We start from the raw sequence: 27,317 nt of genomic DNA, 5'->3' as shown, positions 1-27,317 counted from the left end.
ACCCACTTTGCCAGCTCTATGCCTCAGACATTCTACTTGGTCCTTTCCGTCATAATGACTTCTTATCTCGCAACTTGGCTTCCCGTACTCCCTCCTCAAACAGAACAAGAAACCCGCCTTTAAGAAACCACGAATCCCACTGACAACGACCACTTCCCCCTCCGCTGCCCGCTCTAAACATGGCCCCGGGTTTCATCTCCGATCCAACCTTCTTCACAGCTTCAGCCCTGGTCTTGGCTCTAGCTTTGGCCCATCTCTTCGCCAAGACATGGAAGCATCACCGCAGCAAGACGGTGGCAGTGGCGACCGCCAAGAAGTACCACCCCGTCGCTGGGACAGTCTTGAACAACCTCCTGAACTTCGGCCGCATGCACGACTACATGACTGACCTCGCGGGCAAGCACAGGACCTACAGGTTGCTCCGCCCTTTTAGGAGCGAGGTCTACACCTGCGACCCGGCCAACGTGGAGTACATGCTCAAGACCAACTTTGAGAATTACGGCAAGGTACATTGGGGTGCAGGGTTGTTGATGGATATTATAAAGTGGCCATGATTAGTTTGTTGTTTATTACTGCCTACGGGAGAAGACGTAATGGGGCTACTTTTCCCTTGGGGGAAGAAAGTTCGCTCAGTTGAAAGATTGATTATATGATTTATTGATCCAAACAACTGGGTGACTATAGTCAACGTGCCCATGTCAATGAATATGTATACCTTGAACTTATGACCTTATGTTCAGATATCATATAAAATTCCGTGGAACGATTGTCAAGTGTTCTGAACTGTTAGATTATAAAACGTAATTTAATATTTCATAATTCTATAATATCATTTTTGAAATACGAAGGGGCATGCACTTGAAATATTTGGCAATGTCTCAAACATGTTTACCATAAGATTCTTGCCATTTGGTGTTGATGGGCTAGTGATTGGTTATCCCTTTGCGATGCTGGTGGTCTTATTTTTTGCAGGGCAACGTGGGCGATTTATTTCTTTTAATGGGAAAAAAGTACAACCCAAGTACCAAAACTTAGCACGAATTAACACTTAAGTGTCAAAAGTTAGAAAAGTGACACTTGAGTGCCACTTTTTTTCTAAAAGTGGGACACTTAAGTGACATCTCCAACGAACCCTACCGAAAATTCCACGTGACAATTTTTTATTATTTTTTTCATTTACGTGGCTCGCTGGAGTGTTGACTCAACAAAACAAAAATGACATCATTTTTAGCAGATTTGAATTTTAATATAAAAATAATTTAATTTAATTATAAAAATAAATAATTATTATTTAAAATTTTAAAAAGGGGGAGGAGGTACTTTTTAATAAATTTTAAATAATAATTATTTATTTTTATAATTAAATTAAATTAATTTTTATATTAATTATATACCACGTGAAAAATAAAAATACGTCGTTTTTGCTTTTATTTAGCCACGTCAACATGCAAAACAATGTCATTTTGCACTTACCTCGCTGGAAAATCGCCACGTCAACATTTTGGCCGAATTTTGGCCTGATTGATACTTAAGTGATCCATTTTATTATGATTTTGACAGTTAAGTGTCACTTTCTTAATTTTTACACTTAAATGTCCCTTCCTGCTAAGTTTTGGCACTTCAAGTGTCCAGCACTCCTTTTAATGGGGTGGGTGGGCTGGTTCCCTTTAGAGCCAGTGGCCTTGGTGAAATGTTGTCACCACAAATTATCGTGGCATGCTGGGTAGGCAGCTAGTTGTGGTGGCTGTTTGTTAGATAATTCTAGATGTGTCAAAATGGGTCTTAAACCATAAATAGGTCATATATAAGTTACTTATATTTTGAATAGACTAATTAAATGGGTTTAAAATTTGAAAATTTAAGATAAATGGGTCTTAAATGCGTTGGACTTAAGATCCATTTTCAACGCAAGTCTCACACTCTCTCTTTCCCTCTTTAACTTTGTATTTTTTTCTAAAAATTGAAATTACAATTATTTTTTATATTTCATTTTCTTTATTCTATTTTTTTCCCTTCCTCCTCCTTCTTTAGCCAATGGCTGGCACAGCGATGGCTAGTGACCGGCCAGGAGAGGCTCGAGCTCACTGGCATCAAGCGACCTCAAGGTCACCAAACAACTGGTGAGGCTTGAGCCTCACTAATCTAACGAGACTCGAGCTTGTCAATGTCGAGCAAACTCGATCTTACCGATCCGGCAAACCTCAAGCTCACCTTTGTCACGGTTGGCAACCGGCTAAAGAAGAAGAAAAATAAAAGAAGAAGAGAAAAATAATTAAAATTTTCCCTTTTTAAAAATATTTAAAATATATATTATTTTTATTATATGAAAGTGTTTTGGAAATATTATTTTTTAAAATATGATTAGAAATAAGCTTTCTTAAATTTAATTAAAGGTTTTTCGCTTTTTTGTTTTATTTATTAATTTTTTATTGTTTAATTTACTTTTTAAATTTGATGTGAAGGTTTTATTTAAATAACATATAGGTGAAGAGCTTAAAGTGAATTAAATGAGCGAGAGTGGATTGACCTATATTGAGTTGAATATTAATGTATTTCAGTAATACGAGTTGGGTTAGGTATGGGTCGGATCGAGTTGAATATGAGTCATCAAATTTACATCGTATGAAAAATGGTTGAAACAAGTTAAAACGGTTTAAATGGGTCGATATAGGTTAGACTATTATCAACCTAACCCAAACTCGAACCGACCCGACCCACCCATTTGACAGCCCTAACTAATACTAGTGACATTAGCTAGGCAAGAGCTAGACAGTCAATTAGTGTTCAATTTACTAGTTTAAAAGAGTAGGAGATTACACTGGTTAATGGGGTTTTAAGATTTTGTTGATTTCATTCACGCAAGAAATCTACTTAATAGTTATGCTTTTAAATCTGGAATTGTCATAACAAGGTAAAGCATTCCTGGATATCATTTCTGGATATTAAAGGAGCTGTGAGAGTACCGACCAAAAAAAAAAAAAAAAAAAGGAGCTGTGAGAGAGTTGGATGAAAAACAGCTAGTTTTCATGGAGATTTTAGTGCAGAAGCCCAAGTTTGAGGATTGCATGGTATGACTTAAAAGTAAAAACCTTTGCGCAGGGACGGTACAACTACAGCCTTCTAAAGGATCTATTAGGGGATGGAATTTTCTCAGTCGATGGCGACAAGTGGCGCCAACAGAGGAAAGTGTCAAGCTACGAGTTCTCCACAAAAGTGTTGAGAGACTTCAGCAGTGTGGTCTTCCGAAGAAATGCTGCTAAATTAGCAAACATATTGTCTGAAGCAGCAAGTACTAACCAAATTGTAGACATACAGGTAAATTTTGCATTATCAGATATGACTCAGCTAATCTTGCTGTAGTTTCTTCATCATATATATAACCAGATGTTTTATGCAGGATTTATTTATGAAGTCAACTCTGGATTCCATATTTAAAGTTGCATTTGGAGTCGAACTAAATAGCATGTGTGGAACAAATGAAGACGGCGCTGAATTCAGTCGTGCTTTTGATGATGCAAGTGCAATCACCCTATGGCGATATGTTGACATCTCCTGGAAGATTAAGAAATTTCTGAATATTGGATCAGAAGTATCGCTGAAGAAAAACATCAGGATAATTGACAATTTCGTGTATAAGCTCATTAGGAGGAAGATTGAGCAAATGCACAATTCGACAGACGATCCTTCTGTAAGTTAACAATCCTCCAGCTCCACTTCTTAATGGAAATATCATGACGGAATGTTGCATGGACCTTGCAGATGAAGAAAGAAGACATATTGTCTAGGTTTCTCCAAATGACAGAGACTGACCAGACATACTTGCGGGATATAACACTCAACTTCGTCATTGCTGGCAAAGACACAACTGCAGCCACGCTTTCCTGGTTCATTTACATGCTCTGCAAATATCCAGCGATACAAGAAAAGGTTGCACAAGAAGTAAAACAAATGGGCAATGTCAACGAGATTTCAGATTTTTCCAGTTTTGCTGCGAGTATGGGTGAAGAGTCTCTAGAAAAGATGCACTACCTCCATGCAACGATAACAGAAACTCTCCGGCTCTATCCTGCACTTCCATTGGTGAGGAGTATCTCGATTTTTTCTTCATCCACAGTCCATGGAAAGCTTGTGATCCTAAATTTATTCGTAAAAGATATATAAGTTTGCATTATTGAGTTATTTGACTCTCACTGGTTAGTCACGTTAGCTTTGAACTTTTAAGGGTAGGCCCCCTGGGTAAAGACCACTTCTCTTCGGGAAGTAGACCCATGCTCAAGCCTCAACCCTTCCCTCATCTTAGCTTGCACAAAATGCATTCAAACGCCTTCTTTTTTCACATAGAAAATGATAACAAAGATGATCAGTTAGAGTTTTTCTTAAGCTCTTGTGATCCTATTCTTTTACTCTGTTATGGTTGCTATCAATTCGCTTTTCAATTTAGACCTAGCTGTTGGATTTTCCAATAAATTTTGAAATTGTTGCTCAATCAGGACCCGAAAATCTGCTTCTCTGATGATGTTTTCCCAGATGGGTTCAGTGTAAGGAAAGGAGATTCGGTATCCTTTCAGCCATATGCGATGGGCAGGATGAAATTCATATGGGGCGATGATGCGGAAGATTTTCGTCCAGAGAGATGGCTAGATTCGAATGGAGTATTCCAGCCCGAAAGCCCTTTCAAGTTTACAGCCTTTCAGGTCAGAAAAGAGTGCACTTAAATTCATTGGCATTGACCTGGGCCGGACCTTCATTCGCTGCATGCACCTTCAGTTTGACCTTTATGTTGGTAACCTGGTGGAGTGCCAGAGTCAAGTAATCTGAATGGGAACAAGATTACGTGCATCATCTCGTTCATTTCTTCTCCATATACGGTCTTCATTCCAATATTAATACCTACATTCAAGTTCTCTAAGATCGAGGAAACACAATATTTTTATATCAACCTATACAAGTAGCAGCCCAGTTGTTCTTTTTTCCCCCCTTAAAATTTTGTTTATCTTTTCGTCTATTTTTGCTTTGCAGGCTGGACCGAGGATTTGTCTCGGTAAAGAATTCGCGTATTGGCAGATGAAGATATTTTCCGCTGTGCTGCTGAGATGCTTTACGTTCAAATTAGCCGATGAAAAGAAACCTGTCAACTACAGAACGATGATCACTCTTCACATCGATGGAGGTCTCCATGTTTCCGTCACCTGCAGATACGAGAGTTAAGTTCGCCAATCTGTTTACGCTGCATATGTTAATAAAGTGGCAGAAGAGCCCAAAACAAAAATGAAAAATCGTCATCAGATCATGCAGGCCTTCTGTACCTCTACAATTCTGCAGTCTTCTTTCTCAGTGACAATGCTTGCCCATAAAAGCAATATATTCCCTCAGACAAAATGTTCTCCATACCTACTATCTGATTCGAGTAATTGCCGAAAATGTTACATACCTTCCATCTATCGATCTAAATATTTTCAGCTTAAGTTTGAAGAATCCCTAGGATGCTTATCAGTATATGCTTGCTTGAAGACATCCTGAATTTGGTGGTTTAAGAAGTTTTAATGCATATGCAGTTGCTTGTGACAAATTCAGTTTGAGCTGTATAAATGGAGATCAACCGATCAGTTGTGTAGTCTCTGTCCATTTTCTGGGTCTTTCACTTCATTATTGTCTCATAGTCACAGGTGAATACTGACTTCGATGTTAAAAGGGAAGGCATAAGCCCTTTGCGGAAGAATCGATTGGTATATTCGTCAGTAACTCAGTGGGAAAACACTGCACTTTCGGATAGTGTGTCGCAGAGGACAACTCCCCTGATATTTCCAGGTGAAACAAGTGACTTTCCTTGGCAAGTTGAGCTACCACAATACAAACAGGAATATGAAATGACCAAGAACAACAAATAATGCAGAGAAGCTACAATTGTTTAAAAAAGCAGATGCTTGCCTTCTAAACCAAATGAAAAACATGCCAAAAGGTTCATTTAACTCCTTTTGAGTGGATCAAAGGGCCACTTGCACCACTAATCCAAATGTCAAAAATTCCCGAAAAGTGCAATTACTCCAACCGAATGGTTTGGTTAAAGCGAAATGCTGTCCCCTGACGTCCGAGTGTTGACTGAGTGATCAAGCGCTTAAACTAGATGCGACAGATCTCGTGTTGGGACATTGGTGTCTTATAACCTTGGAGGCCATGCCCTCCATCTGTATGTGCGGCGAGGCGGTTTGCGTGCATAGAAAGGAAAGTCAAGCTGAAGATGCCAAGACTCCATATTATCTGGGTAAAAGTAACACTTTGTCGCCTTGGCCAAATGGCAAGTATGCCTGAAAAGGGCAATAATTCCAGCCTTCAATGCCTTCACCGAATTTCACTCTTCATTGGATAAAAACAGAAGAATACATGTCCTATGGCCAAATGTCAAACATACCTGAAAAGGGCAAGAAGCTTCAATCTCATTGTCTTGCAAGAAGCTTCAATCTCATTGTCTTGTTTTTGTCTCGTCTTTTTCTTGGATGGACCCTGGGAAGCGAAGAGAGTTTTCAACTTCAAGTACCAATGACAAACGTTTTACTGTGTGTCCTTTTATATGTTGTGCTGGTAAAGATTCCAAGTCCTTTCTGGTCAAAGCGAATTTGGATGAATTGCCTCAGAAAGATTCTTTTGCTTATTGTTATGTTGAAATGCATTCAATTCCTCTTCCACCGCATGAAGCCATTCATCTTCAAGAGTGATAATCTTCGTTGCCTCCCTCCTGATATCGTTCTCTTCCGGTCATCGGAACCGTCATCGAGCTTGGTGAACATCACCATAATGCCCTCCCTGAACTCTCCAAAACATATGGATCCATAATGACCCTAGAGCTAGGGAGCATCACCACCATAGTCATTTCATCCCCCAAAGAAGCCAGGAAAGTGTTAAGTAATCAAGTAATGAATTGGTGGCCGGCGGCGCCGGACGCCATTTGGCCCCCAAATCACCACGAGTACTTGGCTTTGTCCATTTCTATTTCCGCCCACAGGCATAATATAAGAAGCATATGCTATTCCAAGATGGCTTCTCTCGGAAGCTTGACTCCAATGTAGACCTCCTCGAAACACGTTTTCTTATCCATGAGTCCTACACCTTTTAATGATTTATCAATGTAGTCAAAAATCGCCGACGTGAATAACAGCCATCTTTCATGGCACAATTGGTAATAACATCGACAAATTTCACAATTTTTTATAATCTCTTTTTTTCAATGGGGTCCGGCGACCCTTGCATCTTTACAATCAAGTTGTTCCTTTATTTTTCATTTAGGTTCAGGTGATGAGACTTTTAGTCTTGAATTCGAATGTGATTGACTAGGCATGTGATTGGCATTTGGGAGATCTACTTATTCGTCGTTTTTGTGGCTCATCATCTACAGCTCTAATCCTAGATAGTGCTTGCTACATGCAACAGCTTCCGTCCTTATAGCTCCATTCTTCGTTATTTCTGGGCCTTAAGAATGGAATAGTAAAATCTCCTTAAGGTTTTTTGTTACATCTCAAGCAAGAACTTTGGCATTATTGATCGATGCACGATCTAGTCTTGAGGAATTCGACAAAGCTCCTTACCTTTTTAGTAAAATCTAAGCGTGTGAACCTATTATAAGTGAGTGATTCCATTTTGTCACCAAGGATGATTGTCGATAGGTGGGGGCCTAGTCGTCACAAGTATAAGCTAATTACGGCAAGTGACCATATGTCACAACTAGTGTAACTTTTTTTTGAATAGTGGCGATCAAACCGTTCTTAAAGACTTGGAAGAAGATACTCCATCTTAGGAGAGACTTTTGTCACTCCTTTCAATGGAGTATTGGAGATGGCCACTCTATGTCCCTTTGGTTCGATCATTGGCATCCTAGAGGCCCCCTTAATTTGTTTTTCTCAAACACTCGCATCTACCAATCGGGTCTACCCAGGATGGCTTCAGTTGTGGACCTGTTCTCAGCAACAGGCCAAGAGATCAAGGCCATTTTGGAGTCGTGTTAGTTTCCTCTCCCCGTCCTTTCGCAAAACCTGGACCATTTCCATTGGATCGAGAGTACCTTAGGAACCTTCTTAATAGCATCTGCGTGGGAAACCATTCAGCCTAAGAGAACCTTAGTTCCTTGGTTCTCGTTTATTTGGAGCAACTCGCTCACTCCGCGATATCAATTCAACCTGTGGCTCATTGTTAAGAACCGGCTTCCTACCTAGGTTCTTTTACTTTCCTATGGGAGGATTGAAGACATCTTGTGTGCCTTTTGCAATTCTAGGCCAGATTCTATTGATCATTCAATTTTTGGTTGTCGCATTACTGCCAGCCTTGCGTCCTTTTGGGCGGCTAGATGCAACCTCCCTTGGCAGAAACAAGACTTGGACCGACAATCTCCAATGGGCCTTGAAGTTTCTCTCAGGCAATGAATTCTATCAATGCATTGCTCACTTCTCTTTTGGAGCCCTATGCCATGTGATCTAGGAAACGTGGAACAGTATTCTTTTTCGGAAACAAGCTTTGTTTCTTTCGGCCTTGAAGAATCACCTCGTCAAAGTCATCAAGGACAAAGCCTTGACTTTCAGTAACATTGCAGACACTTCAAGAAATAGAAGGATTCAACACAGCTGGAGAATTGACCGTTCCATTCTCTCTTGTGTTGTCCGATATTTCCCTGTAATTTGGGTTGTTGGTGCTGCCGCTGCTTTTTCTCGTGCATCATTTTTGGGTGTCAAGTCCTTCCTTTGTCTTAGTTTTCAGGGTTGCCAATGTTTAGTCTTTCCCTCCTTTCTTTTCTTGGCAACCTTCCACTCAATTTGACTTGTCTGTCATCCAGAGTGCAAGTTTTTGATGCCGAGTCTTTTGTATAGCTTTTTGGTTTAAAGTCAATATATATCTTACATTTACCAAAAAAAAAAAAAAAAAAAACCGTTCTTAGAGGGCATCAGGCACTTGGTATTTAGATAGTGGTAACATCTTGCCTCCTGCAATAAAATGAGATTTAGGTGGAGACTAGCTATACCCATGAAGAAGTGTCACTCGTCTTGTCAAAGGAAAAATTATACTTACAAACAGTGATATATCTAATACACTCATGTCAATTCAATCTTAAGTCTTTTAATTGTGCCTATTAAATCATAAATATTTTCATATATTATTAATTGAGTCTATCCAGTCAATTTTTACGACAATCCAGTCAGCGCCTCCAATTGTCCTATTCAATGTATCCGAGTCTTTTTTTTTTTTTTGGTCGTAAATGTATCCGAGTTGACATGGGTAACTTCTTAAAAGTTTTTTGCATTTTTTTTCTCTTTTTCTATTTTCTATTTTTTTATTACTTTTTTGTTGGTGGCTTGTCTCAAGTGATGGCTAGGTATTAGCGATGGTTGAAGAGGGTTGGGCGAGGTTGCCCTCGCTAGCCACGAGCAAGGGATGTCCCGCTTGTCTGAGGGTCGCCCTTGCCAAATCTGGGCAAGGTGGCCTTGCCTGTGCCTAGCAAGGGCAACCCGCACACAACGCTGAACCTTTATCGGCACTTCATAAAAAAATTAAAGAAAATGAAATAATAAAATTCAAAAAATTATGAAAATATTATTTAAAAATGTCTATATCAATGCCGGCGGTGCCACTAGTTTTCAAATCAAAGTTGATTAAATGGACTCAATTGATAAAATGTAAAAATATTTAGAATTCAATTAGTATAATAAATAGATTTAAGATTAAATTAATACAAATATAATATGTTTAATTTTTTTTAAAAAAAAATCCCTTTTGTTGGGCATAATGAGGACACATGGTGTTGCCTAACGGCCAGTCAAATCAATCATTACCAATGCCTAATCATTCGCATGTGTGCACTCCCAAATCGAATCCCACAAAAAGAAAAAAAAATACCATGAGTTCTTGGACCATTTCTATACATGTCATTGATGGAACTAGCCTGCATGATATTTTACAATTTGTATGGAAAAAAAAAAAACAAAACAAAACAAAAGGCGAAGAGAGGTGATCCGTGTAATTAGAAATTTCATTTTTACCTTCAAAGTATGAACGTGTTATGGGATGTCCAATTTGACTTTTGAGTCATAACAACTCGGTATTGCCCCGTGGCCCGGAATTTAAGGCTACAGAATCCATAACCATAATGGTATTAAGGTGCTAGACATTCAAAACCGATCCTCAAAAAACCACGTATGCATAGTACTCTTGCTAAACTAAATAGCACAGACACGCGATAGTAACACGTAACACGATATGACATAACATCCGACACGACAATTCTCACAAATAGAAAATTCTGACACGTGGAGATATGTTGTATATCAAATGAATATTTTTATTTTTAATTAATTTGATTCAAATTCACCATTAAATGAATAATAATAAAAAAGAGTCTACAATGAATTTACACTAATAATAGTAATAAATCTATTTATAGGAAATTTGAAAGACATTTATAATTAATGTGTATCCATATTTGGGGACATATTTCTAACTCTAACAACAATTATTGATGAAATTAATGATTAACAAAAAATTAGAATTAACTTATTTAAATAAATCTATGATTTTTAACAATTATTCAACATTCAGTACTTTTATTTTTTGAAATAATTTCCTAGCGTCCCTTATTTATTTTTCCGATAAAAGAAAGTCTACCGGGATCCACCTCCAACGCTCACCCCCAAATTTATTTCACTTCCATCGTTTCTCATTCTTTCCCTCGTTTGTTTCTTCTCCCCCTTCCCTAAATCCATGACTTCTTTCTTGAAAATTGAACACACTCTTGTCCACCCCACCTCCCCTCCCTCCAGGAAAGAAAGAATCACGCCAAAGTCCCATCAAATCCCATTTTTATCTTTTTTTTAGTTTCCTCCCTCACAAACCCTAGCCGTTGCCTCCCCCTCGCACGACCCCGTTCCTCTCGATCTCTGCTCTCTCTCGGTTGCCTCATTACAATTGCTCATTGCCTCGCCTCAAGCCCTCTGGCCCTTCTTCCTTCGCAGCCGTAGCCTCACCGCTGGCCTTCCATCGTAGTTGTGGCTTGGTGTCTACTCTTCCTATGGCACTCCCTCACCGTCGCTTGTGGCCTAGCCTCAGCTCCCTCACCCTTGCCTCCACCCTCTATGATCTTCTTTAATGATCCTGTCTCTTGGATACGCATTTCGGAATATGTTGAGAAGAGTTGACCATATATTGAAAAATCTGACACGTGTTAACCACGTGTCCAAGCGTGTCTAACACATTAACACATTTTTGACACAACACGGGCATCATATCTGTGCTTCATAGATCATAACAACTGGGTACTACCCATGGCCCAGAAATTTAAGGCTAGAGAATCCATAACCATAGTTGCATCAAGGTGCTAGATATTCAAAACCGATCCTCAAGAAACCACATATACATGATGCTCCTGCTAAAGGTTTTCAACTTATGATCTCATCTTTCCAGACCAATTTCATCACAATCATATAATATGTCAAATCGACACGAAGACATATATGAGATTCACAAAGTAAGATAGCGACAATCGAACTGATGGATCCTCTAGACAGAAAAGCCTATATCTTTTTATAAGTAAAATATGCTAAGTGCTAAGTGCTAACAACCTCTTCAGCGTCGCCGATAGGATTTCACATCTAAAGGAAGTGTAAACACGCCCATCATGCGAGTCAACAGCTGCTCCTCCTCCTCCTCCTTAAAAAGTCAACTCGAAGCGAAATCAATCATCGTCAGTTCAAAACCTCTCGCGGAGATCAGCGACACCAGAGAGAGAGACCCACGCAAAGACCGGCCCCAAAAAAGTCGCCAGATCAGACGCCTCGCGATGGCCGCCGCTACCAATCCGACGGCCCTCGCGCTCTTCCTCTTCCTCGCCGCCGCCTCCTCCGCCCCCTCCGCCGTCGCCGCGTACGCCAACTACACCGTCGGCGGCAACTCCGGCTGGTTGTTCAACGAGACCACTAACGCCACCTCCACCAACTACTCCGCCTGGGCCGCTTCCCAGACCTTCAACCTCGGCGACTACCTCCGTAAGCACCTCCCTCCGTTTCTCAACTCCATCTTGCGCATCCACAGCACCGATTGATCCGAGAATGTACGCATTAGGTCAACGCACTCGTTTCGATTGTCGCTAATTTCGACGCTCCGATTCGTCGCGAACCGCTCGATTCGGTCGGATTTCCGAATCTGATTTCTTTTTTCTTCCTGACTTGGGCGATCTGTGCGTGCGCAGTATTCAACACGAACTCCAACCAGACCGTGATCCAGACTTACAACCTCACGACCTACCAGGCCTGCAGCGTCGACGACGCCTCCGACGATGACTTCTTCCAGTACGGCGGGGGCAGCGACCAGTTCGGGGAGGCGCTGAGCGTCGCGGTCCCGCTGACCCACGAGGGCACGAACTGCTTCTTCTCCGACGCCGACGACGGCGTCCAGTGCCAGAGCGGGATGCGGTTCCAGATCGACGTCCAGCACGGCTCCGGCCTGCCGCCGAGCCTCAACCAGCCGCCGCCGCCCCCGTACGCCACGCCGCCCGGCCCGGGCGCGGCGGAATCCGCCCGGCACGGCGGTGAATGCGCCGGGGAACAGCGGATCCGGCGGATCCGGCGGGGGAGCGGGCGTGCGCGGTGCGGCGTGGGGCGGCGTTTCTCTGCTGTTGGCGACGCTGTTTTTCTGAATATTTCTTTTTCCGACTTTTTCAAAAAGCGCGGGGCACATGTGGTAATTTCGGTGTTGCCGGAGGGCCTATATGGAAATTCGAATGCGCATCGATCGGGGGCCCTGTCCTTTTCAGTTTGAAATATTTTGGGCTTTTTCTTTTTTGGGGGGTTTGAATTTGAACATCGTTGAATTTTGTCATATGTTTCGATTGAATTTACAGAGAGACAGTTCCAGAACAACGAGATTTCTTCTTCTTTTTCTTTTCTTTTATTTTAATTTTCACGTGGTCGGTAGGATTTTCAAATTCGTTCTGTTCTTCACTTGGCGTCGGCAATGTGGTTTTATATTGCGTTTGCTCTTATTGGAATAATTGTATTGAAAATGACATACGAAGGTTCTAGGAATGTGATGTAGCGTGGACCGCCTAACAGTAACAGCTACGTTTCTGTCCCTAGCAATGCTACCAAACAGAAAACTCAAAAGGGGCGAAATATAGCGCGTCAAACACTTTGTAGAATAACTCGTTTCAATATATGATATGATGTAGTGGATTGTTGTTGTCATACCGTGTTAGGTATGATGTATGCGAATGAATGTTTGTTTATTGATTAAGGTGAGAAGAGAGGGACAGAAATAAGAATGATGTTTATAAAAGGTGGCCGAACTTCTTCAAATAGTTTAATCAGGTTGCTGGATTTTTTTTCTATGTAATTGGAACTTTAAATTAATACTAAAAGTACATTTTTTTTGTCGTAATATTAAAAGTACATGTTAAAAAATAGGAAAAAAAATAAACTCAAAAAAAGCCCTTCATGGGCCTTGCAGGTTCGCATGACCCCAGCCCAATTTGGCCCAAGCTAGTGCGACTTAGACTAGATCTTGCCATCATCGATTCACCAAGGTCAAGCGACCCTAGCCAACCATCTCCTATAGTCCTCTAAATTGTTGATAGCCAACAAGGGCTCAATTAGGGGTGTACAACGGGAACCGCTCAAATCAGACCGAGCCGATTGGTTTTGGGCAATTCCTAAAATGGCAGTTCAAATCTCAATTTCCATTCTAAAAACCAGTAGCCGGTTAGTCCGGTTCCCGGTTCCAAGGTGGAAATTGAACCGACCGGACTAGATTGGTTGATATTAAAAAAAAAAAAGAAGAACAAAACAAACAAACAAACTAAGAAGATCCCTTTGCCCATTTTAGGTTTTGCTTTCCCCTCCTTCCCTTTTTCCTTTCTGCTTTACCTTACCTTTTTGCTTTCTGCTTTGCCCTAAGTCCAACCTCATCCGTCTCGTCCCAACGGTGGCCTCCTCCACAACCTCGAGTCCTCCATCATCCAGATTATCGACTACACCCGCCACACCGTCTCTATTTCTTCATGGCACGGTTCTTACAATTCAGATTTGTGTCACCTTTGTAACAAGGGACCTCAACAATGCCACTCGTGTTCTGGGTCACGCTGAGCAGATCAATTTCTTCCATGTTTATGAAGTAATGAAGAGATCAAAACTTCCAAAACATTCCCAAGGCCCTCTAAGGAGTCAATATGGAAGAGAGCACGGTGGAGAACAAGAAAATATGAATCGTATCCAAACAATAAATTATTTTTGCCCTCAAACAACAAATTACCGATTCCACCGAATCGGTCGGTCGATCCGATTCCCAGTTCTAGGACCAATCGGTCTAGTTCACGATCCTAGAATTTAGGAACCGTCATCACAGTCGAGTTCCCAATTCCATCTTGGAACCGGATCGGACCAAGAACTAATCAATTCTAGGCTTAATGGTCCTCGTCGATGTGTGGGCGTCACTAGCATTAGTACTGCACCTAATCGCCTCCCTTGTCCCCCCTTCCCAGTTTATTTTTTATTAAAAAAATCAAATACTTTATCTAGTCAACACTTAAAAATAATATATCCAATTAGTGTTGACTCGATAATTACGAGTTAGTCCACTTTGCATTTCCAATTTTAGTTTTGATTGAAGGGCCAACTCCAAAAAAAGAAAGAAAGAAAACACATACTTTACTAAGCCAATTGTACAAAAAAAAAAAAAAAATTTCTCTATAACTTTTATGATTCTCTTAAGTATATTTTCTTAGGTTATTATCATAGATAAACTCATAAAATATTTGTTCTTTTGGTTCTAGTTAAATCAAGCAAAAAAAAAAAAATCTTATCACAAAAAAAGAAGAAGCATATTTAGATGTTGAAAGATTGTGAAAAAACTAAACTGACGTTAGATATATCTTTACAATTTTTTGGTGTTTAATACAATGGAAATTTACTACTATACATTTTAATCCGCACTTAGCAAGTTAATGGCGAATATATTTAGTTGATGAAAAAAACTATGGTATGAAAAGAGCATTATGGATTACTAATATTTCCTGCACACAAAATCTAGGCTTTTATGAATACCACCAGTTGCTTTCATCTCGATTTAGGTGGTTAGGTCACTTTCTCTCTATGCCTAATATTAGGTTTTCAAACGACTTAGGATCAAGTAGCTTAGCTTGTAACTCTAGACTGATTAGTTGGAAACTTATTGTGGAATAAATTGCCTAAACCTAGAACTGGAAACACTTTTGGGAACATGAGATGCGGCTAATTGGCGAATTTATGTTTTCAAAATGCTGAGTTGCTGCATATATTTCGACATTGCGTGATGAATTTATTATGCCATATTCTTTTTCAGTTGAAAAATAAAGATGAAATATTTTAACATTTAGCAACTTTTCTGCTTTGTGGCAAATTACATAAACCAAATATACGAGGTCGCAAATGGAAACTTGATGTCGACCTCGCTAATAATGTCTTCTTTTGCCATTATTTCGCTAACGTAGAGAAAGGCTCTAGAGAAAATTCAGATAGAAGGAACCGACAAGATCCTTAATCCACGGAGTTCATTAAGAACGTCGACATATGAGAGTGACTATTTAATTAATTAACGTCCACGAGTCAATACCGATGCCACACCGGATTTCTTATTTCTCAATAATATTGAAGGTAAAGAGAGATTTTTTCTTAAATTTACGCCTTTAATTTGGAAAAAAAATTACGTCCGTGTCTTTGATATTTTACTTGGTGACTTGATGTATTTATTTTGATATTTCTCCTTAAATTTTAATGGTTAAGTAAGACAATCGACAGCGACCTTCCTTTCTTATTTGTGTTTTATTGCTCTATGCACATCCCGTACATCACTAATGGAAAAATGAATGCAAGCGGAGTTTGGAGAGATTGGGATATCCCCACCATGTGACAAACTATTACATAGGCGTATCATCACATGCGCACTATGTAGGAAGTTAGAAACTAATCCAAATCAAAATCGCATTTGGTAATCCGAATTTGAGTCTAAATAAAATAACAAGATATCCATTTGATATTTGGCAATGTCCTGCAATTCGGATAAACTTGGACACATCTAATAAAATGCCAAAAAAACCCAAGCTAATGGGTGGTATAAATTTGGATTGGATAAAAAAATTAAAAAATAATTCAACACTTATCTTCTAATGATAAAGCAACACATTCGGCCACCGCGCAAGGATCACCTTCATGACAACCTATCATCATTGCCTTCGACCATCGCCGATCGTCTTCGTCAGTCGATCTTGTTCCGACAACTAAGGTGAAAAGGAGAGGACATTGCTGATGATCATCGTCCACAGTGCACATCCTCCCATAAAATTTGAAAAAAAAAATAATATCTAGCTCTGACGATGAAAATAGATTGGTTGTCACATATTACAACAACATATTGTCATTGCCGTTGGTAATCTATGGCGGTGCAACAATGGTGACTTTTTGTCTCTGGCAAGGAATAACCACATCATAATTGCATTATGTCTATACCCAAATTGCCAAAACGATCTTATATCAAACGGTAATCTCGTCCATTAAAACCAAATCAAAGAGATTTGACATAGGTAAATTACAGATCAATAATCAAGATTTTTCAAGATATTTGGTGCCCCTCACTACCCAAGATTAGCTCCCACATCAAGTGGCGTCCGAGCTTCGCGTGCGGCATATACCACCCATTGCCATCCTTCAACTCTGCCTCGTCTGCTACCACCTCGTCTTCCAATTGGTCGCCCAACACCTCCCTTGGTCACTTTATGATCCCTCGGCGACTCGAGGCTCGTCTTCGCTGGCATTCAATTAGCCTCCGACGTAGTGAAGTTGAGCAAGGAGTATGGCCTAGCGATGGATTTGGCGATGCCGGCGGCGAAGAAGACAAATCAGAGGGAGAGTGGTTTTGATGAGCTGATCAGGAGGCTTAAGAGGTAAGATCTGTATATCACGAGAGATTGCCCTACGCAAATGAGATTTTTCAAAGATTTTTAATCATATCTTGGATTGTACCAAACATATGATTGAAATTTTTTTATAACTTGGAGGATATTTGGAGGATTTCTAATCCTTCCTTATTCTGATCTATCCCAATCCAAATCCGGACATTCAAATGCGACCTGTCAAGTTTCGCATGGACTCCTCGTATATCCCTTCAAATTTGACTATTTTAATTTGATTTAGGGTTCGTTTATTTCATAGTTTTTTGGCATTTTGTTTGCTTATAAAAATAAGTCAATGGAAATTTTTTTCATACTGAAACTTAAAATCATTAAAATGATTATCTATTTGAAAGAATCAAAAAACATTTTCCAAAATATGACTAAATATTAGCCTTAAACCCAAAACTCTACATTTGGACATGAAAGCCCCAATGTTGACTCCCAAGTTCCGGCGTTCAAGAATAGGTCTTTGACGACCAAGCCTAGGACCTTGGTGCTCGGGCCTAGGCCCCCAACACCCACACCCTAGCCCATCGAGGCCAAGCTTGAACTCTTGGTGCCCATACTCGATGCTTCGACACTCGAGCTCTAGTCCATAAAGGTCGTGCTCGGGTCCTTAACGCTCAAACTTTGGTCCCAACCCTTAGGCCTAGCCTAGGTAGGGGTGAGCATAATCGAGTTGGACCGGTCCACCCCCTAACTCTAGGACCAACTCACACAATATTAGTTCTCAATTTTTGAGACCGAAAACCAACCCTATTGAGCTTGGGACCAAGGACCGAACCGACCTAATGGGTTCAAGCCGATTCCTAGGTCAACCAATAATTTTTTTGTTTCATTTTTTGTATTCCTTAAAAAGGCAAACCTGCCATTTCAAATTATATATCCATCGACAATGTGGCATTATGCAACCAAAATATAAATACCACTACATATTCAATAAATTTAAGATAAGGTATCAATAGAAATTCCATACTTGCTAAAAGTAAGAAACCATAGAAACAATTAATACCACTCATAGAGATATAGGACAAGATGGAAAATTAAGCAACAAGTAGGGAAGTTAAGCGGGACAAGTATCGAGCGGCAAGTGGAGAAGTTGTTTTTTAATTGAAGACTAAGAGAACAAAAAAGACAGAGGAGAACAAGTACTAGAGGAGGGCATCGTCAAGAGCCGTTTAATATTGTTTATGTTGTTTTGGACGCCGTGAGAAGATGTTTAAAGCTGTTGATGCCGTTTGACTTAGGGTTTTCTCTTTAGAATAATAGATATATATATATATATATAATTATAAATAATATATTAGATATATAATATATTAAATATATTATAATAATATATACGATTATGGTTAGTCTGGATTAGACCGACCCTAAACTCTCGGGATCAATAACCAACTCACATAGTGCTGGTCTAGGGATCTTAGGACCAATGATCGACCCAATGTCCTTTGAAACCAAACCAGGACCGGTAGGATTGAACTAGTCCAGAGTTGATTTGGGGTTAACTCGGGATCAATGCTCATGCCTAGGCCTAGGTTCGCAAAGGCCATGCATAGGTCCTCCATACTTGGGCTTGGGTCCTTCATTATTGAAACTTTGTTCTATTTTAAAAAATCGATTTTTTAATTATTTTGTCATTTTATATATTCTTTTCTTTGTCTTTTCCTTTTTTTTTTGTCTTAACAGCGATGGTTAGCAAGCAAGCTTGTCCAAGGCCAGTGAGCTCAAACCTTGCCATATCCAATGAGATTGAAGGCCTTACTTGAAACTTGTTGGCCTTAGGCAAGCTCAAGCTAGCTTGTGGTTGATCACCAACCATTGTTGTGGCGGGCAATTGGCTAAGGAAGAAGAAAAGGAAAATAATAAGAATATAATATATATAAAAAAATAGTAATTAAAAGTAATTGAAAAAAATATGAATTTTTCAAATAATTCTTCCCATTAGATTTTCCTTACCAAACAACAAAAAATACTTTCCAAATCTTTTTTGAGTTTCAACCATACACCAAAAATAAAAGTTATTTTTCTAAAAAATATTTTCTAGAAATGATACATTTTCCACAAAGCAAATGGATCCTTAATAAATGAACTAGGTGCATTGAATTACTTTCTAAAGAATCATCCAGAAAGTCTTAAATTTATTGTATTGATCTCAATTCAATCATTAACTTTCTAATTTAGTCAATTTAGTCCCAGGCCTTTTACCAATTTTTCAATTTAGTCAATCCAATCAAGTTTGGTTGAAATTTTAAAAAATGGTTTTCTAGTCTTTCCCTTCACTATCCTATGTAGCACAACCAACAACTAATGTGGACAAGATATCATTGTTTTGAAATTTGAAAAAATTAATTGAAACTGGCAAAAGGACTATAATGAAAAATGTTGAAAAGTTTATAATAAAATTAGTAAATTGATAAGTCAGGATTAGAATGGAGGCCCAAGCAATAGGATCAGGACTCCATTGGACAATTGTCCTAATTGATTTCTGCCGACTTCAATCGTGATAGGTCAAAGCCGTGCACGTCCTTACAGGTTCATAGCCAATCATGCCCTGGCCTTGTCGACTGTCCGTGTCTTCACATCACCACGCGTGTTCTACATGGGCCGACACACCCGAGAATCGAAGGAGACGGTCGCGTTAATTATCCGCGGCAACAGGAAAGCGCATCAATCAATATTTGTCTCTCGCCATTCGAATTTGCTGGATGGTGGCCATACCAAAAGCCTGACCTAGCCCTTTGATTTTGTCGTTAATCGATCATATATTTAATTAAAATAAGAATGAATTTTTCTCTCTCTTAGAACTTTCCCGTTGTCTCTTTTCTCTTGATTTTTCATCTGAAGTAATGTCTTTTCTTAATTTTCTTATGTTAATACCGTGATTAGCAAATCGATTTTACTGGTAAAATTTGGGGGTTGATGATGGGAATTTCGCTTTTTCATGCATGTGATGTGTTAATCATTTGAAATGGGAATAGAAGGAGAGATATATGCAAAATTTGAGGAGAAATTTCGCTTTATCCAGTCATGGTCATGGTATAAATATAATAGTGAAACAAAATCAATGGAATAACACTTGCCGGAAAAGTGCATGGTATGTACTTGAATGAGTAGTGTCTTGAGGTACTAACATCAATCAAATTCCCCTTATTAATTGTGAAAATAATGGATTTTTTTTAAATGCTCTTTAGAAAGTCTTATAAAAAAGTCTTAGTTATTAGAATGAAAGAGACTATTTATAATCGATTGTAAAAATTAAAATCCCCATTAGAAAGACTATTATTTATTATATAAAGGGGAATTGGAACCTGGTATGTAAGTGATGCAATATTGTATTCAATACCCCCCTTTTGCATATAAATTGGAATGAAGAATGTTAGGACACTTGTGAGACTAGAGGCCTTGCTCGAAACTCACTGGCCGTCACAGGGGCGCTCACTAGTTGTCACTGTGGCTGGCGACCGGCCAAACAAGAAGAAAAAAAAAAAAAAAAAAAAAATAAAAGAATATATAAAAATAACAAATGTAGAAAATAAATGATAGATACAAATTTTTTGCTAATTTTTGTCCTCGGATTTTCTTTATCAAACAATAGAAAATACTTTAAGATCTTTGGGTTTTGGCCAAACACCAATACATAAAAGCCATTTTTCTAGAAAATGTATTCTAGAATTGGTACATTTTTTGTGAAATAAACGGATCCTTAATACATGTACTAAGCGCACCAATAAATTTTTGGAAATTTATCCATAAAGTTCTAAATCTATTATACCGCCCTCAATTTAGTTAGTTTAGTCCTAGATCTTTTGACGATTTCTCAACTTAGTCCATCCAATTGAGTTTGGATGTAAATTACTAATGTGACGGTCCTATCAACATTGATTGTCCAGTGAGGAAAATTGGGAAAAAAATCCAGAATTTTTTTTTCTAAAAAAATGTGAAACAACGTTGTTCGAGGGATGGTCTATATTGACTGAATCGTTGCATTAGTGATTTATAGTCGAAGTTGGCCAATTCAATGAAAAATTTAAAATTAAATTGATCAAATTGATGAATTTGGAACCCAATCGGCACCTGCACAATCGGTGCAAGATTGTTTTTGGACAATTGTCCCGATGATTTATGCCAACTTCAATCGTGATAGGTCAAAGCTGTGCACGTCTCACAGCCAAATCATGCCTTGTCTTGTCTTGTGGATCGTGCATTTGTTCGCATCTATCTTCACGCGTGTTCTACAACAACACACCCAAGAATCGAATGAGAGATGATCGTGTTCATCGTCCGCAGGAACAGGAAAGCGCATCGATATTGTCCCCATACAAAGCGATTGACCCAGCCCTTTTATTTTGGTCATTAATTGATCATATATTTAATATTGAAAAAACGTGAATTTTCGCTTTCTCAGAACTTTCTTTTTCCCTTTCTCTTAATTTTTCATTTGAAGAAAGTTTTCTTAAATTTGGAGTTGGTGGTGGGAATTTTCCTCTTTTTTTTTTTTTTTTTTTTTTTTTTTTTTTTTTTTTAATGCAAGTGATATTTTACTCTTTAGAAATGGGGACATAATGAGAGATATAGAGAAAATCTAAGAAAAATTTCACTTTACCCCATCTTGGTTATGTGCTTGATATATTCTAACGAACTGAAATCAATGAAATAACGCTCGCCATAAAGGTGTATTTTTGAATGAGTAATGTAAAATCAACTCCTCTAATGATTGTGAAGATGATATAAAATGTTTTAAATGTGCATTAGAAAGTTCAATCCAAAAATTTAAGTTATTAGAAGCAAATAGACTATTGCACAAAGGGGAATTCAAATAGCGTATTTAAGCGATGTGAGATTGTATTCAACACCCCATCTTGCTTATAAGCTGGAATGAAGAATGTGGGGACGATTGTGTTAAGCATGAATTATAGAAGAATGGAGAGCCACGAAGGTGCGATAAACCTAGGGCATGATGGAATTGGAGAATCTAGTTTTGACATTTGTCAAAACTTCCAACTCAAAAAATTTAAGTACTGAACTAACTGCTGGATATATATTATTTAGCTTTAATTTGGTTATGATAGAGCGACATGGCACTACATTTGATATCTAACAAAGCCTATCGGCGTAAATAATATTAGCATATTTTCTAAATTTTAAATACATAACATATATGAAGGACAAAATTGAAAAACTGAAATAGTAATCCCAAATACCTACATAAACTTGAGAGATAGTATTGTACGTTAGTGGTAGTTATTTTAGTAGGGACGTGGATTCATAAAGTTGGTCGGTTTCTAAAATGTGATGTGGGATCATTGATAACTCCATAAAAATAGAGTTATTTTACCTATTTTAGGCAACAATTAATGCATTATCTATGAGAAAATATTTGAATTTCCTTCTGATTATTTAAATTTTCCTTGTTTATGCAGAATAATGAGATATGGAGAAGATAAGGAAAAGAAGGGCAATTATCAGGAATTCAAATAAAAGCAGCGATGGAAGATGTATATCAAATCAGGAAATTCTTGATTTTGTTCCCTAATGTTATCTACAATTAGATATTTTAGATTTCCTATATATAGGAAGAGAGAGCAGCTAGGGTTTAGAGGGGGTTAGATCGTTTTCCATTGTTCGAGAGTTTTTCAAGTATTTTGAAGAGAAGACAAAAGTGGTGATAGAATTCTTGTCCTTTGATTCAAGATGCTGGGTTTGATCTATATTTCTATTTTTATTTCTTATTCTACTATGTTCTAATTTTCTTTTGTTAGGGCTACGATGTAGCCTAACCATGATGATATGAATTTCATGATTTTTATGTTTTACAATTGATTTCATTCATGTGAGTTATATATTATTGCGTTTACTGTTTTTGAGTGACTAGCCACCACTTGAATGATCGATGTGCATGTTTGAGGCGAGAGGTGATAATATGCAATTGTTCATTATAATATATAACCATAAATTAAGCGTGGATAGAAATATACCTCGTTATTTGTGTAGCTTTCGGTGATAAGGTGATCCAAAAGACTCATTGTAAACCGAGAATATTCATAGTTTTTAATGCACTCATGTTTATTTTAATTCACATAGAGATATAGTGGATTAATAAGCTGAGTAGGTTTGCTATACCTAGAGATAGGATAGTAAATAGATTAGGAAATTCTGCTATCACATGTTTGATATCGTTCTTGTATTCACAACAATCTGAAATTCATATATAGTGGTTATGGTGAAATCGGATGCTCTAACATATTTATCTGATCGATTTACTGCATTTAGTCTACAAATTTCGTTTTTAATTCATTCTTAATTATATTTTGATTTGTTAGATAAATTTTAGAATTAGTCTATTTTAGTATTTAATTGGTTTATTAATCATCGATCTCCGTGGGACGATACTTTATCTCATCATTATATTACTTGTTCGATACGTGCACTTGCGTTTAGAATTTTACGAACAAGTTTTTGGCGCCGTTGCCGGGGAATCGTTTGTTTAATACTAATTAATATTGATACCAGATAATTCTAAGTTTAATCTAGCTTTTGTTTTGTTTTATTTTTCAGGGTGTACATCGGTTTATGACACGTAGCCAACAAGGGAAACTTGTCGAACTTGATCCAGAAATCGAGCGTACATTCAAAAGGCGACTAAGAGAACAGAAAAATCACGCTAAGATGGCAGACGGTGATAATGAAAATCCACGTAGACTCTTAAGAGATTATGCTGCGCCAACAGTTCAAGGCACCACATCAAGTATCGAAGACCTGCAATTCAAGCTAACAACTTTGAGATTAAGCCGTCACTTATTCAGATGCTTCAACAATCGGTGCAATTCAGTGGGCTACCAAGCGATGATCCAAACGCTCATATCGATGCTTTTCTTGAAATCTGTGACACCATTAAATATAATGGAGTTACAGATGATGCTATTAAATTGAGATTATTTCCATTCTCTCTTAGAGACAAAGCTAAAAGTTGGCTTTCTTCTCTTCCCGGAGGATCAATTACTACATGGAATGATATGGCTCAGAAATTTCTTGGTAAGTTCTTTCCACCTGCAAAGTCTGCGAAGATGCGTAACGATATTACTAATTTTATGCAGATGGATAATGAATCATTATATGAAGCATGGGAAAGATTCAAAGAATTTCTTAGGAGATGCCCACATCACGGACTACCCGTATGGATGCAGGTACAAACTTTTTATAATGGCTCTAGTGCAAATCTTCGTTCTATGATTGATGCAGCTGCAGGGGGGACTTTAAATAATAAAACACCAGAAGAAGCCTACAATTTATTAGAAGAGATGGCGTCCAATAATTATCAGGTGGCCTACTGAGAGATTACCAATGCGAAAAGTTAGCGGAGTTCATGAAGTGGATGCTTTTGCTGCAATTGCTGCACAATTTGAAGCAATCAACAAAAAGCTTGATAATATGAGTGTTTCAGCCATGAAAATTCACACTTTGACATGTGATTTTTGTGGTGGGGGACATGTTAGCACGAGTGTCGGTAGTAGTAATACTTTCAAACAATCTCATGAAAATTCTAACTTTGTTGGGAATTTTAACAGGTCATAGAATAATCCCTACTCCAACACATACAATCCGGGATGGCGCAATCATCCAAATTTTTCATGGAACAATCGAATGTGACGAGACCACAGGATTCAAACAATCGAAGAGACAAAGTCAAATTTAGAAGATATAGTCACCAAACTTGTTAACACAACTCATGATTTCATCAAAAGCATGGATATGAGATTTCAAAACCAAGAGGCTTCAATCAGAAATCTAGAGATACAAGTGGGTCAGTTAGCAAGCATGATGTCGGGAAGGCAACAAAGGGTTCTTTGCCGAGCAACACAGAAAAAAATCCAATTGAAAACATAAAGGCTATTACCCCGAGAAGCGGTAAACAAGTAGGAGAAGAAGAGATTGTCGAGACAAGGAAGAAGTGGTCAATAAACAATCAAAGGAGACAAGCAAGAGTAAACTTTTTCCGATAATCCCAAGCCATATGTGCCGCCAATTCCATTCCCTCGGCGACTCCAACAAAAATAGATAAGCAATTTTCTAAATTTCTTGATGTGTTTAAAAAATTGCACATTAACATTCCTTTTGCAGATGCTTTAGCGCAAATGCCTAGTTATGCAAAATTTTTGAAGGAGATTTTGGCAAACAAAAGGAAACTGGAGGATTATGAGACTGTGAAGTTAAACGAGGAGTGTTCAGCCATCCTACAAAACAAATTGCCTCCGAAATTAAAAGATCCAGGGAGTTTTACTATTCCTTGCACTATTGGGGATTCTTACTTTGAAAAAGCATTATGTAATTTAGGTGCAAGTATTAATCTGATGCCTTATTCTGTTTTCAAGAAATTAGGATTGGGCGAGGTAAAAGCAACCACAGTGTCACTTCAACTGGCTGATCGATCAATTAAATATCCGAGAGGTATTGTGGAAGATATTTTGGTAAAAGTTGACAAATTTATCTTTCCTGCAGATTTCATAGTTCTTGACATGGAGGAAGATTTTGAGGTACCACTTATCTTAGGTCAACCTTTTCTAGCAACAGGAAGAGCTCTTATTGATGTACAACAAGGGAAGTTGATCCTTAGAGTTCAAGATGATCTTGTTTCATTTAATGTTTTTAAAGCAATGAAATATCCATCTGATGATAATTCTTGTTTTAGAGTTGAGACAGTTGACAAGTTGGTGAATAAGGTTTTCCAGGAAAATATTTTTGAAGATCCACTTGAAGCATGTCTGATTCAACCAAGGGACAAAGATATTCATAATGAGGAGATAAAGGAGTACGCAAATTTCATGGAGGCAATTCCACCATATTCAAGGCAAAAGGCAATTAAATTTGAAGAGTTGGGACAACACATTACAAAGCCTAAACCATCAATTGAAGAGCCTCCAATTCTTGAACTCAAACCCTTACCTTCTCATATGAAATATGCTTATTTAGATGGAGTTTCTTCTTTACCGGTAATTATATCTTCTTCTTTGACATATTTGATGGAGGAGAAATTGCTCGAGTATTAAGAGAGCATAAAGGTGCAATTGGATGGAAAATAGCTGATATCAAGGGAATTAGTCCTTCAATTTGCATGCACAAAATTTTGATGGAAGAGCAATATAAACCCACTATCCAACCTCGGGCGTTTGAACCCGAAGATGCAAGAAGTAGTGAAAGCCGAGGTAATTAAGCTACTTGATGCGGTATCATCTATCCTATCTCTATAGTTGTTGGGTAAGTCCTGTACAAGTTGTGCCAAAGAAAGGTGGTATGACTGTTCAAAAAAAATGACAACAATGAATTGATTCCAACTAGAACAGTTACTGGGTGGCGTGTGTGTATGGATTACAGAAAATTGAATGATGCCACTAGAAAAGATCACTTTCCTTTACCATTTATTGATCGGATGTTAGAAAGAATTGCTGGGCATGAATTTTATTGCTTTCTTGATGGATATTCGGGGTATAATCGATTCCTATTGCACCAGAAGATCAAGAGAAAACTACTTTTACTTGTCCCTATGGTACTTTTGCTTTTAGAAGAATGCCCTTTGGTCTTTGTAATGCACCAGCTACTTTTCAAAGATGCATGATGGCTATTTTCTCGATATGGTTGAAAAATATATTGAGATTTTCATGGATGATTTTTCTGTTTTTGGCCTATCATTTGATTCTTGTTTAAATAATTTGGCCTTGGTCTTACAAAGATGTGAGGAGACTAACCTTATTTTGAATTGGGAGAAGTGTCACTTTATGGTGCAGGAAGGAATAGTGCTCGGGCATAAAATTTCTCGAAATGGAATAGAAGTTGATCGAGCAAAAGTGGAGGTCATTGCAAAATTACCTCCGCCAACATCTGTGAAACTTGTCGAGGATTTTTGGGGCATGCAGGATTTTACGGGCGATTTATAAAAGATTTTTCAAAATTGCTAAACCTCTTTCTAATCTTTTGGAAAATGATGCTCCTTTTAATTTTTCTGTTGAATGCATGCAGGCTTTTAACACTTTAAAGGAGAAGTTAATTTCAGCACCAATCATGGCAGCACCAAATTGGGATTTACCTTTGAGCTGATGTGTGATGCTAGCAATTATGCGGTAGGAGCTGTTTTGGGACAAAGGAAGAATAAAATTTTTCAAACCATATACTATGCCGGTCGAACCTTGTCAGGTGCACAATTGAATTATTCAACAACAGAAAAGGAACTTTTGGCGGTAGTATTTACTTTTGATAAATTTCGTTCTTATTTAATTGGCTCAAAAGTTATAGTTTATTCGACCACTCTGCTCTTAAGTATCTGCTTGAAAAGAAAGAATCAAAACCCGGAGTTGATCGGGTGGATTTTATT

At 38.2% G+C, this 27,317-nt stretch overlaps 2 protein-coding genes and 1 non-coding gene across 3 annotated transcripts; 2 read left to right on the top strand and 1 right to left on the bottom strand.

Annotated features, from left to right (window-relative positions):
- Positions 1 to 179: 179 nt before the first annotated feature.
- LOC104431495 (cytochrome P450 704C1-like) lies at positions 180 to 5,208 on the top strand. Its single transcript, XM_039310938.1, has 6 exons — positions 180 to 506; positions 3,100 to 3,315; positions 3,398 to 3,688; positions 3,760 to 4,080; positions 4,491 to 4,694; positions 5,020 to 5,208. Exons 1-6 carry the CDS (start codon positions 180 to 182, stop codon positions 5,206 to 5,208), a joined length of 1,548 nt encoding a protein of 515 aa, XP_039166872.1.
- A 6,356-nt stretch (positions 5,209 to 11,564) lies between these two features.
- LOC104442225 lies at positions 11,565 to 12,890 on the top strand. The gene is made up of 2 exons (XM_010055577.3): positions 11,565 to 12,017; positions 12,221 to 12,890. Exons 1-2 carry the CDS (start codon positions 11,651 to 11,653, stop codon positions 12,787 to 12,789), a joined length of 936 nt encoding a protein of 311 aa, XP_010053879.2. The 5' UTR covers positions 11,565 to 11,650; the 3' UTR covers positions 12,790 to 12,890.
- An 11,126-nt stretch (positions 12,891 to 24,016) lies between these two features.
- On the bottom strand, positions 24,017 to 24,122 carry LOC120293033. Its single transcript, XR_005550693.1, has one exon. It is a non-coding gene; the product is annotated as a small nucleolar RNA R71 (small nucleolar RNA).
- Positions 24,123 to 27,317: the final 3,195 nt, after the last annotated feature.

The sequence above is a fragment of the Eucalyptus grandis genome, chromosome 4, assembly GCF_016545825.1.
Source record: "Eucalyptus grandis isolate ANBG69807.140 chromosome 4, ASM1654582v1, whole genome shotgun sequence".
In the NCBI taxonomy this organism is placed as follows: Eukaryota; Viridiplantae; Streptophyta; class Magnoliopsida; order Myrtales; family Myrtaceae; genus Eucalyptus; species Eucalyptus grandis.
This window is presented reverse-complemented; position numbering and strand designations above follow the sequence as displayed.